At 42.1% G+C, this 13,221-nt stretch overlaps 2 protein-coding genes across 7 annotated transcripts in view; both read right to left on the bottom strand.

Moving 5' to 3' along the window:
* Positions 1-3,232, bottom strand: part of eeig1 (estrogen-induced osteoclastogenesis regulator 1) — a 28,823-nt gene extending 25,591 nt beyond the window's left edge. For 2 of the 4 annotated variants that reach the window (XM_062960173.1, XM_062960177.1), the window contains exons 1-2: positions 3,082-3,232; positions 417-958 (exon numbers count right to left, since the gene is read on the bottom strand). In XM_062960173.1, coding sequence (XP_062816243.1) covers positions 417-562 — 146 coding nt within the window. In that variant the 5' untranslated portion in view covers positions 563-958; positions 3,082-3,232. Of the gene's footprint in view, positions 1-416; positions 959-2,495; positions 2,807-2,830; positions 2,955-3,081 lie in introns of those variants that run through there. The other 2 variants (XM_062960175.1, XM_062960176.1) reach the window with 2 other exon arrangements.
* A 4,238-nt stretch (positions 3,233-7,470) lies between these two features.
* On the bottom strand, positions 7,471-12,952 carry naif1 (nuclear apoptosis inducing factor 1). Of its 3 annotated transcripts, none has more exons than XM_062960178.1 (3): positions 12,789-12,952; positions 9,534-10,105; positions 7,471-8,093 (listed from the first exon to the last, which is right to left on the bottom strand). In XM_062960178.1, exons 2-3 carry the CDS (start codon positions 10,078-10,080, stop codon positions 7,600-7,602), a joined length of 1,041 nt encoding a protein of 346 aa, XP_062816248.1. In that variant the 5' UTR covers positions 10,081-10,105; positions 12,789-12,952; the 3' UTR covers positions 7,471-7,599. The 3 variants fall into 3 exon arrangements, with proteins under 3 accessions (XP_062816248.1, XP_062816250.1, XP_062816249.1); XM_062960180.1 differs by lacking the exon at positions 12,789-12,952 and adding an exon at positions 12,590-12,711; XM_062960179.1 differs by lacking the exon at positions 12,789-12,952 and adding an exon at positions 12,374-12,580.
* Between the last annotated feature and the right edge of the window lie 269 nt (positions 12,953-13,221).

Genomic DNA, 13,221 nt, shown 5'->3' with positions numbered 1-13,221 from the left:
TATGAAATGAAGTGTAGTATATATAAATAAATAAAAAATAAATATGAAACTAAATGTATTAAATAAATAGAAATAAATAAAATAGAAAATAAATATGAAATGAAATGTAGTAAATATAAATATAATAGAAAATAAATATGAAATGTAGTAAATAAATAAAAATAAAAAATAAATATGAAATGAAATGTAGTAAATAAATATAGATAAATAAAAAATAAATATGCTTGATAATCAGTGACTGTGGAATGGAGCAGCTCACTTTCTCAAGCTGGAGAAAATGGGATTGCAGATCCAACTTTCAAGCAACAACAACGAGAGAAAACCACACCCTTGTGTGGAATCGAGGCTTCTGTCTCGATTGCATGTCTTAAACTCCACGAATCTAAAGGCCAACGGGCGCGCGTGAGTCTTCTTACCGGGAAGACAGAGTGGCGAAGTCTCCTCCATCCAGGAGCCGGACCTTGCAGAAGAGGACCCCGTTGACGAAGGGCACGGCCGTCAGTTCCTCCAAAGTGAAGCTGGTCTGGAACTTGAACTTCTTCTTCTTCATCAAAAAAGCCATGGGGCGGACTCACAATCAACCAAGGAGAATTATAATGATCAATCGCAGGCTAGAAAAGAAAGGAGGGAAAAACAACTTCTCCGGTCAATACAAAAACGAAGCGGAATCCGAGTCCAGGTGGAATGGGTGCCGGGCCTGGCGCGAGCGGGGCCCCCGCTCTCTTTGGTGGTCGGACCGGGCTAGCGCGGCATGGCCGGAGGGGGTCCCGGGCGAGGAGGAGGCGGTGGGCAGGACGGGCCTCTGGGTCATCTCCGAGGGGCAGCTCCAGGCCAGCCGGAGACGGGTCCCTTCACCAGGCCATCATCATCATCATCATCACCACGTCACCTGCCCTTCGCTTGCGGTGTGGACGCGCTCGTGCGCCGTGTGAGAGGCTCCGACAGGTCTCTGGCCGGCCTGGGACAAGCAGAGCAGAGCAGAGCGGAGGTTAGTCCACGCCTGGGCCCGCCCCTCCCAGCTGCACCCGGGCCAGACAACGAACTCACAAACTAACTAACGAAGGGCGGTTCGCCCAGAGGAAACTCAGGCTGCCGGCCTCACTCCTGCAGCACAACCTTTCCCACGTCTGCCCACTCGTGCGCTAAGGGACATCCAGTCCAACCCCCTTCTTGCTGCCAGGCAGGGAAGGCACCATCAAAGCACCCCCGACAGGTGGCCATCCAGCCCCCAGAATATTATTATTATTATTAATAATAATAACAACTGTTTTGCAGTTTTTTCAATAAAACAACAGGAAAAACTCAGCCGCTCTCAGGACCTCAAGATTGAACTGCAAAGACTCTGGCAGAAACCAGTGCAGGTGGTCCCGGTGGTGATGGGCACACTGGGTGCCGTGCCAAAAGATCTCAGCCACTGGCATTTGGAAACAATAGACATTGACAAAATCACCATCTGCCAACTGCAAAAGGCCACCCGACTGGCATCTGCACGCATCATCCGAAAATACATCACACAGTGCTAGACACTTGGGAAGTGTTCGACTTGTGATTTTGCAAAATGAAATCCAGCATATCTGTCTTGTTTGCTGTGCCATACAACGTCGTTGTGTTGATGATAATAACTGTTTTGCAGTTTTTCAATAAACTCTAAAAGACTATTATAAATAATAAAAAATTTCAAATTACAGTCTAAGGAAGGAAGGAAGGTGAAGCCAAAGGAAGAGAAAAGGAGCCCAAGCGGCAACAAGAGGAGAAGGAGGTGATTTATTTAACTGCATGCTGGTTGTATATCTGTAAGCCGCCCCAAGTCCCCCCGCAGTTGGCGTAGCGGGGGGCGCGAGGGCGACGGCGGCCTGGCCGTTGTTGCCTGGAGGCACCCTCTGCTGGGGAGGGGCTGAAACCCAGGCAGGGGTACAAAAATAAAATTATTATTATTATTATTATTGTTATTATTATTATTATTATTTATCAACACACGATTGGTTGATAAAGACTTAAAATAATGTATAACTACTAAAATAAAAATAATGTATAAATATTAAAATAAAAAATAATAATGTATAACTATTAAAATAAATCACCACTTTGAGGATTTCACTTATTGCGGGAAATCTTGGAACCTAACCCCAGCAATAATAATAATTTTATAACAATAACATTAATAATAAGAGCAACCCCATGGGCCATCCAGTCCAACCCCCTTCTTTCTGCCAGGCAGGGAAGGCACCATCAAACCACCCCCGACAGATGACCACCCAGCCCCCGGAATAGTAATAATTAATAATAATAATTTTATTTTTATATTTTTTATTTTAGAAATAATCATATTTTATAATAAGAATAAGAGCAACTCCATGGGCCATCCAGTCCAACCCCTTTCTTTCTGCCAGGGAGGGAAGGCACCACCAAAGCACCCCTGACAGATGGCCATCCAGCTCCCGGAATATTATTAATATTAATAATAATAATTTTACTTTTATAACAATAATACTAACAATAAGAGCAACTCCATGGGCCACCCAGTCCAACCCCGTTCTTTCTGCCAGGCAGGGAAGGCACCATCCAAGCAGCCCCGACAGGTGGCCACCCAGCCTTCCACCAGCCTCCCGAGGCAGCGCGTTCCCCTGGTGAACAGCTCTCCTGACAGGCAGGAGGGTTTTCCTCGTGGAGCCCAAGGCCGCCTCCTTCCCTTCCTGCCATTGGAAGCCACGTCTCCACCGAGGCCCAGGCCCTTCCTGGGGACGTCCTTCCCAATCATGGCAATTATGAGATTTTTGGGCGGCGTTTTCCTCAGACATTCTCCTCAGCGGAGGGAGGGGCTTCTACCCACCTCGAGGCCCTTGGCAGCACGGGCGCTGTTCGCCTCCCTCTCCCTCTCCCCAAACAACAACAACAACAACAACAACAACAACAACAGCCCCCCTTCCGGGCCCCCTCCCCCTCCGCTCTCTTCCTCCTCCGCTTCCTTCCTTCCTTCCTCCCCCCCCCCCACTTCCGGGTCCCCTCCCTCGCCCTCCGCGCTCCCTTTCCCGCCCAAATCTCTCTCTCTCTCTCTTTTTCTCTCTCTCTCTCTTTTCTTACCTTCCGACGCCGTCGCCCTCGCGCCCCCCGCTACGCCAACTGCGCCCGCTACGCCAACAGCGTTAAAGAGAGAGAGGAAGAGCGGCGGAGCGAGGGAAGGCGGGGCTTGCTCCCTTGGAGAGCCATTCCCCCCCTGCCATTGGGCGGCAGCCCAGGCGGGCGGGGCAACGTCCCTCGACGCCATTGGGCGCCCTTGGCTCGCGGCGGCCGGCGATTGGAGGAGAGCGCCTTCGCTCGCGGTTGCTGGGCGGGGTGAGGGAGTCAGGGAGGCAGTCAGGGAGGGGCCCAACAGGGAGGCGGCCTGGCCGTTGTTGCCTGGAGGCACCCTCTGCTGGGGAGGGGCTGAAACCCAGGCAGCCAGGAATCAAGGCCCAGGGCTGTCTGGCCGATGCGTCCCAGCAGCACTCTCTCCTGACGTTACGCCTGCATCTGTGTCTGTTGGAAGTGAGGCAAGTGGGGTGGGTGTGTATATATAAATACGTGTGTGTCTATGTAATATATAAATATAATATGTATGCAGGTATATATAATATGTGTGTGTGTATATATATATATGTAGTATGTATTGTTGTGTGTATATATATATATACAGTACAGTCTCACTTATCCAACATAAACTGGCCGGCAGAACGTTGGATAAGCGAATATCTTGGATAATAAGGAGGGATTAAGGAAAAGCCTATTAAACATCAAATTTGGTTATGATTTTACAAATTAAGCACCAAAACATCATCTTTAACAACAAATTTGAAAGAAAAAAGTAGTTCAACAGGCAGTAATGCTATGTAGTCATTACTGTATTTACAAATTTAGTACCAAAATATCATGTTGTATTGAAAACATTGACTACAAAAATGCGTTGGATAATCCAGAACGTTGGATAAGCAAGTGCTGGATAAGTGAGACTCTACTGTATATATACCTATATAAAATTTTATATATATATATATATATATATATATATATATATATGAATGAATGTGTGTGCATATATAAATATATATGTATAAAGTATATACATATCTATATATATAAAAGAGTGATGGCATCACGGCGGCCCACAAAACAACAAAACGACAGGCCCCCCAACCTTGAAATTTGACAACACAACCCATCATCCACGGCTCTAGGTTGATACAACAAAAAGAAAAGAAAAATAAAGTCCTAATTAGAGAGAGAGGAATAATTGCTTTTATCCAATGGCTGCCAGTTAGAAGGCTAAGCTCCTCCAACTTGGTCTCCTAGCAACCCAATAAAAAATAATAAAAAACACTAAAAAATTAATACAATAAAATACTATAACAACAGAAAATAACTAAAAATAATACAAGAAAATAATAAAATATAATAAATAAAAAGTTAACTTACAATCAAATTAATAAAATACAAATAACATCAAATAAAAATTACACAACAATTTTTAACCAATACCACCACCACTTTGCCACAGCAACGCGTGGCCGGGCACAGCTAGTTATATATATAACATGTATGCATATGTGTCTATATATAAATTATATGTGTGTATGTGGCCGTCTACAGAGACGTTGCCCAGGGGACGTTCCCTGGATGTGCTTCCACCCTGCTGGGAGGCTCCCCTCGTGTCCCGACATGGGAAGCTGGAGCTGACAGGCGGGAGCTCACCCGACTTAATGCGCGAGAGCAATGCATTCTTGTTTCTTGGGTTCAAAATCTCTCTGCGCAAGTTCCTTCGGCCAGGTGTGCCTCAGGGGGACCACCTTTGGTGCGCATACCACGTGTGCCGTGTCCTATGAAACACGTTACATAACACGCTTGTTTGCGGCTGCGCCTCTTCGTGGGTCTCGGCCTCTTGCCGTGCAAACTTCTCTCTCCAGGAATGCAGAAAAACCAGATTTCCCACCTGGAAAACTTGCAGAACTTCCTCCTTTATTATTATTATTATTGTTTTTTGGTCATGGTGACTGAAACACCAACGTCCCCCAGAACAGAGCGACATCTCAGATTGGTGCAAACTGGTGGGTTAGATCAGATTACACTGGTTCAACCAGTTTTGGTCAGAGAGCCAGAGCAGTAACTTTCCCTAACCTTCTTCTGTCGATATTGGATTTCAAGCCACGTCAACCAGTATGCCCTGTGAATATTATTATTGTTGTTGTTTGTTTATATAGCTCCATCTACAGGCAAGAAGTGAAAATAGTAATAATAATAATAATAATAATAATAATAATAATAATAATGCCAACTGCAAAAGGCCACCCGACTGGGATCTGCGTGCATCATCCGAAAATACATCACACAGTCCTAGACGCTTGGGAAGTGTTCGACTTGTGGTTTTGTGATACGAAATCCAGCATATCTATCTTGTTTCCTGTGTCATAATAAAATAATAATAATAATATAACAGCATTCCCTGCGAGCAAGAAGTGAATATAATAATAAAATAATAATAATAATATATCAATAGCACCCCCTGCAGGCAAGAAGTGAATATAATAATAATAATAATAATAATAATAATAATAATAATAATAAATCTATAGCATCCCCTGAAGACAAGAAGTGAATATAATAATAAAATATTAATATTAATAATATTTCAATAGCACCAACTGCAGGCAAGAAGTGACTATAATAATAATAATAATAATAAATCTATAGCATCCCCTGAAGGCAAGAAATGAATATAATAATATAATATAATATAATATATCAGTAGCATCACCTGAAGTCAAGAAGTGAATATAATATAATATTATAATAATTTATCAATAGCACCTCCTGCAGGCAAGAAGTGAATAATAATAATAATATAATAATAATAATAATAATAATAATAATAATAATAATAATAATAATAATAGTGCGGTTTTCTGGCATTGTATATTTCTGCCGCTTCTGTGACTGTTCATTTGGGTTTTGATGATTCCATAGCCCACTTGTCGAAGGATGTCCAGAATCAGCAGCATCCACCGCGGTCCTTTTTATCCTGGGCGACGACCGAGCCAGTATAGACTTCGTTTGGGTTTGTTTCTCCATAATGCTAATGGGTTAGGTGCTCTTAGTTCTGCTCCTCAGCTGAGGCCTCTCTGGCTTGGTTGGACCTACCGGTAGTTACACTACCGCCAGCACAGCCCTCAGTCATCATTGGAGCAGCTAAGCCCCCCCACCACGTCAAGGTGGCACCTGCAGACTCTGGCAGAAACCAGTGCAGGTGGTCCCAGTGGTGATGGGCACACTGGGTGCCGTGCCAAAAGATCTCAGCCGGCATTTGGAAACAATAGACATTGACAAAATTACGATCTGCCAACTGCAAAAGGCCACCCTGCTGGGATCTGCACGCATCATCCGAAAATACATCACACAGTCCTAGACACTTGGGAAGTGTTCGACTTGTGATTTTGTGATACGAAATCCAGCATATCTATCTTGTTTGCTGTGTCATACAACGTCGTTGTGTCAATAATAATAATAATAATAATAATACATCACACAGTCCTAGACACTTGGGAAGTGTTCGACTTGTGATTTTGTGAAAATAAAATAATAATAATAATAATAATAATAATAATAATAATACATCACACAGTCCTAGACACTTGGGAAGTGTTCGACTTGTGATTTTGTGAAAATAAAATAATAATAATAATAATAATAATAATAATAATAATAATACATCACACAGTCCTAGACACTTGGGAAGTGTTCGACTTGTGATTTTGTGATATGAAATCCAGCATATCTATCTTGTTTGCTGTGTCATAATAAAATAATCATAAATCTATAGCATCCCCTGAAGGCAAGAAGTGAATATAATAATAATAATAATAATAATAATAATAATAATAATAATAATAATATATCAATAGCATCCCTTGCAGGCAAGAAGTAAATATTATAATATAATATAATATATCAGTAGCACCACCTGCAGTCAAGAAGTGAATATTATAATAATAATAATAATAATAATAATAATAATAATAATAAATCAATAGCACCATCTGCAGGCAAGAAGTGAATATAATAATAATAATAATAATAATAATAATAATAATAATAATAATAAATCAATAGCACCATCTGCAGATGTGCCAGAAGTGAAGATGCTTGCATTGCGATGGAACCTGGGGCTTGCATCCTCGTACCCTACAGCTGCTCTAGGATGAAACTGAGTGTGGTGTCTGGGGGGCTCGGGTTTGGGGAGGGTTCTTGCCCAGCACCCTATGGTCTGGCAATGCAATGTAGATCTGATCATGGCAACAACAAGGGGCAGGGTTTTAGACGTGCAGCATTTGGACAGTTGTTTAGCGGATGGTCTGAGATGCTTTCGATCCTATGTATGTCATCCTAAGGAACAGCAAATTAAGAAAAGGAAAGGTGTTTTCTCCTAGGTGAGCGCTCTGGCCCTGCAGTTTGTTTACTTTTATTTTCAAAGCCCGGTTTAGGTTCCGAGTGGGTTACAGGGGTCCAGTGGAGGCGATACCAAACAAGGTCAACAATTAAAATAAAAGAGAGAATATTATCTTCTTCCTTGGCTCATTTCGCGGCGTACCCGTCCTCGGCGCCCTGCCCGTTCTGTGCCGGTCCCGGTCCGGGTCCCTGTCCGGCGGGCGAGTGGCCCTGGAGGAAGCGCCGGACGTCCCTGAGGACGGGTCGCAGGAGCTGGACGAGGGCGGTCAGTGCGGCCTGGGCGCCCTCCATGGCCTGGGCCTGGCGCTCCTGGGCGCACGCCTGCACCTCCTGCGAGCGCCGGATCACCTGCAGCAGGTCGTTCTGCTGCTCCAGGTGCTGCGCGATCTCCCGCACGTGCAGGTTGGTCACGCGCTGCTCCTGCAGCAGCTTGGCCGAGTTCAGGGCGATGCGGCTCTTCAGCTCCTGCGGCTTCGCGCACGGCTCCCCCGGCGGCACCGGCAGCGGGGACGCCATCTCCAGCGGGGCCTCCGACGCCACCGTCACCGTGGCCGGGGCCTCCGCCGTGCAGAACTCCACCACGCCCTCCTCCAGGCTGTGGAACGTGGTCTCCGCCGGGACTGCGGGGGGGAAACAGACACAAAGGGCACTCCCTGGCCTGGGCACCCCGAGTGCCCCCGGGGAGATGCAGGCGGGGTGGAAAAATTAAGTCACCATCATCATCATCATCATCATCATCATTATGTAAACCATCCCGAGTCCCTCTGGGCAGATGGAGGTGGGATGAAAACATTAAGTTATCATTATTATTATTATTATTATTATTATTATTATTATTATTATTATGTAAACCACCCCCTTCGGGGAGATGGAGGTGGGGTGGAAAAATTAAGTTATCATCATCATCATCATCATTATTATGTAAACCATCCCGAGTCCCTCTGGGGAGATGGAGGTGGGATGGAAAAATTAAGTTATCATTATTATTATGCAAAACACCCGAGTCCCTTCAGGGAAATGGAGGCGGGATAGAAAAATTAAGTTATCATCATCATTATAATTATTATTATTATTATGTAAACCATCCCAAGTCCCTCTGGGGAGATGGAGATGGGATGGAAAAATTAAGTTGTTGTTGTTGTTATTGTTATTATTATTAGTATGTAAACCACCCCAAGTCCCTCTGGGGAAATGGAGGTGGGATGGAAACATTAAGTTATCATTATTATTATTATTATTATTATTATTATTATTATTATTATTATTATTATTATTATGCAAACCACCCGAGTCCCTTCAGGGAGATGGAGATGCAGTATAAAAATGAAGTTATTATTATTAGTAGTATTATATTATTATTATTGTTATTATTAGTAGTATATTATTATTATTATTATTATTATTATTATGTAAGTCACCCCGAGTCCCTATTTTATTATTATATAATTATTATATTACTATTATTATCCCCATGTAAGCCACCCCGAGTCCCTATTTTATTATTATATTATTATATTTTATTACTATTATTATTATATTATTATTAGTATTGTATTACATTATTGTTATTCCCATGTAAACCACCCTGAATCCCTATTTTAGTATATTATTATTATTATTATTATTATATTTTATTATTATTATATTATTATTATTAGTAGTAGTAGTAGTAGTATTGTATTACATTATTATTATTATTCCCATGTAAGCCACCCCGAGTCCCTATTTTATTATTATATTATTCTTATATTTTATTATTATTATATTATTATTAGTAGAAGTAGTATTGTATTACATTATTATTATTATTCCCATGTAAGCCACCCCGAGTCCCTATTTTATTATTATATTATTCTTATATTTTATTATTATTATATTATTATTAGTAGTAGTAGTATTGTATTACATTATTATTATTCCCATGTAAGCCACCCTGAATCCCTATTTTATTATATTATTATTATTATTATTAGTATACTATTAGTAGTAGTATTTTATGTATTGTTGTTGTTATTATTATAGGAAGGCTGCCGTGCCCAGGGTTAAGGCGGTGGACTTACTCTGCGTCAGGGTGACGGTGGTGGCGGCGGCCGTGATGGGGATCTCGGTCCCGTCGGGGCCGGCGCAGTCCGCGGCGGGGAGGCTGATGATGGTGGCCTCTCCCAGGAGGTTGCAGATGCGCTGCTGCATGGAGGTGAGGATGACGGGGGCGGTGGCGCTGCCGGCGTTGCCGCCTCCGGGGCCGCCCTCCTCCTCCTCCTCCTCCGCCGTGCCGGGCCCCTCCTCGGCCCCGGCCCCCTCCACGGCCGCGCGCACCTGGGCCACCTTGCGGCGCACCTCGGTCTTGAGGTCGGACCACTTCTTCTTGACCTCGGGCAGCTCCCGGCGGCAGGTGGCCACGGCGTTGACGCGGCGCAGGATGTGGTGCCAGGCGGCGGCCTTGGCGGCCAGGGGCACGCCCGCGTTGAAGTGGTTGACCAGCAGGTGCTTCCCGCGCTCCAGCTCCTCCACGATGATCTCCACCTCCCGCTCCGAGAAGTTCATCTTCCGCTTCTTGGCCGGCGGCGGAGGAGGAGCCCCTCCCGGGGGGGGGCACGGCAGCGCCATGGGACGGGCACCAGGCAGGCAGCGCCTGCGGAAAGGGACACACAATTGACATCATGATTAAAATTATTTATACCCCGCTTTATCTCTCCCGAAGGGGACTCAAAGCGGCTTGACATAAAAGCATCCGCACACAATTTACATTATTATTATTATTACATTATTATTATTAAATTTATTTATACCCCGTGTTATCTCTCCCGAAGGGAGACATAAAATCATCAGCACACAATTTACATTCTTCTTCTTCTTATTATTAATATTACATTGCTATTATATTATTATTAAATTTATTTATACCCCACTTTATCTCTACCGAAGGGAGACATAAAATCATCAGCACACAATTTACATTCTTCTTATTATTATTATTATTATTACATTGTTATTATATTATTATTAAATTTATTTATACCCCGCTTTATCTCTACCGAAGGGAGACATAAAATCATCAGCACACAATTTACATTCTTCTTCTTATTATTATTATTACATTATTATTATATTATTATTAAATTTATTTATACCCCACTTTATCTCTCCCGAAGGGAGACATAAAATCATCAGCACACAATTTACATTCTTCTTCTTCTTATTATTATTATTACATTGTTATTATATTATTATTAAATTTATTTATACCCCGCTTTATCTCTACCGAAGGGAGACATAAAATCATCCGCACACAATTTACATTCTTCTTCTTATTATTATTATTACATTATTATTATATTATTATTAAATTTATTTATACCCCATTTTATCTCTCCCGAAGGGAGACATAAAATCATCCGCACACAATTTACATTCTTCTTCTTCTTATTATTATTACATTATTATTATATTATTATTAAATTTATTTATACCCCGCGTTATCTGTCCCGAAGGGAGACATAAAATCATCCGCACACAATTTACATTCTTCTTCTTATTATTATTATTACATTGTTATTATATTATTATTAAATTTATTTATACCCCGCTTTATCTCTCCCGAAGGGAGACATAAAATCATCCGCACACAATTTACATTCTTCTTCTTATTATTATTATTACATTATTATTATATTATTATTAAATTTATTTATACCCCGCTTTATCTCTCCCAAAGGGAGACATAAAATCATCAGCACACAATTTACATTATTCTTATTATTATTATTATTATTATTACAATTTTATTATATTATTATTAAATTTTTTTATACCCCGCTTTATCTCTCCCGAAGGGGACTCAAAGCGGCTTGACATAAAATCATCCGCACACAATTTACATTATTCTTCTTCTTATTATTATTACATTACATTACCTCACAACCTCTGAGGATGCCTGCCATAGATGTGGGCGAAACGTCAGGAGAGAATACTTCTAGAACATGGCCATACAGCCCGGAAAACATACAACTACCCCATTATTACATTATATTATTATTATTATTATCATTATTATTATATTTATTCACACCCCACTTTATCTCTCCCAAAGGGGACTCAAAGCGGCTTGACATAAAAGCATCCACACACAATTTACATCATCATCATCATCATTATTATTATTACTATAATATTATTAAATTTATTTATACCCCGCTTTATCTCTCCTGAAGGGGACTCAAAGCGGCTTGACATAAAAGCATTTGCACACAATTTACATTATTCTTATTATTATTACATTATATTATTATTATTATTACTATTATATTTATTTATACCCCGCTTTATCTCTCCCGAAGGGGACTCAAAGCAGCTTAACATAAAAGCATCCACACACAATTTAAATAATAATAATAATAATGTAATATATAATTAATATATCAATGTTACTAATATAATAATAATAAATATATTATTAATAATAATCAATAATAATATAAATAACAGCATAATTATAGTACTATATTAATAATAATAATATTATCACAACCTCTGAGGATGCCTGCAGTAGATGTGGGCAAAACGTCAGGAGAGAATGCTTCTGGAACATGGCCAGACAGCCCAGAAAGCACACAGCCACCCTATTATTAATATTAATTCTTATAATAATATATAATACAATTATTAAAATATTATTATTAATAATTGCTATTATTATAATATATATTTCCCCCAGCTTTATATGTATGCATGTGTGTGTGTGTGTATAATAATTATTTATACCCAGCCTTATGTCTCCCAAAGGGGACTCAAGTATTATTACTATTATGTTTATTTAATAATAATAATAAACATTATTACATTTCCATTATTAGTATTACAGTGTATTTTATATATATGTGTATGTATAATATTTACTTACAACCCGCTTTATTTCTCTCAAAGGGGACTCAAAGCAGCTTGGCATAAAAGCATCAGCACAGAATTTCAATTATTATTATGTATATATCTCTGAGCTGCCTGACCGAAAGGCCGGCGGTTCCAGTGCGGGGAGCGGGGTGAGCTCCTGCTGTTAGCCCCAGCTTTTGCCAACCTAGCAGTTCGTCAACATGCAAAGGGTGAGTAGATGAATAGGTACTGCTCCTATTGGCGGGAAGGTAGCGGCCATGCCGGCCACACGACCAGGAGGTGTCCATGGACAACGCCGGCTAATTTGACCGGCCTTGATGAGGAGGATTCTATGTGTTGTGAAGATGAGGGTGGACGCGGCAGCCCCTCCCCGCCCCTCCCCTTCCCCCGCTCCCCTCCAGACCGAGAAAGATACGCAAACTGCGTACCGCGCCTCCCCGGCGACGCCAGCACCACAGCGGGCCTCCACTTTGCGGCACTGGCGTAATGGCTTCCAGAATCGGCCTGCTTGGGCCCGGCCCTCTTATTGGGCCAGCCTCTTGCCTGTCAGCGGACCCGGGGCCCGCCTTCCTCCGCTATTGGCTCGATTCGTCGCTTCCTAGCCCTTCGTCGGAAGGAAGCCCGCGCTGGGATTGGCTAAGCCGAGCAAACGCCGAGCGTTGTCATCCTCCCCCCGCCCCGTCTTCCCGTTTCGGATTGGGTGGAGTTCACGTCTGGCAAGCCTTCCTCTTCGGCACTCGCCTATCACAATGGAGCCCCGCCTCCTAATTGGCGTACCTCGTGCCGATTGGCCTTCCCCCCCAGCCAATGGCGAATCTGCCCTGCCTTCCCCAAACGTTAGACCCGCCCACTTTTCTCTCC

This window comes from Anolis carolinensis, unplaced genomic scaffold (genome assembly GCF_035594765.1).
Source record: "Anolis carolinensis isolate JA03-04 unplaced genomic scaffold, rAnoCar3.1.pri scaffold_7, whole genome shotgun sequence".
In the NCBI taxonomy this organism is placed as follows: Eukaryota; Metazoa; Chordata; class Lepidosauria; order Squamata; family Dactyloidae; genus Anolis; species Anolis carolinensis.
Note: the sequence above shows the minus strand (reverse complement) of the source record. Positions and strands in the feature narration are given on the sequence as shown.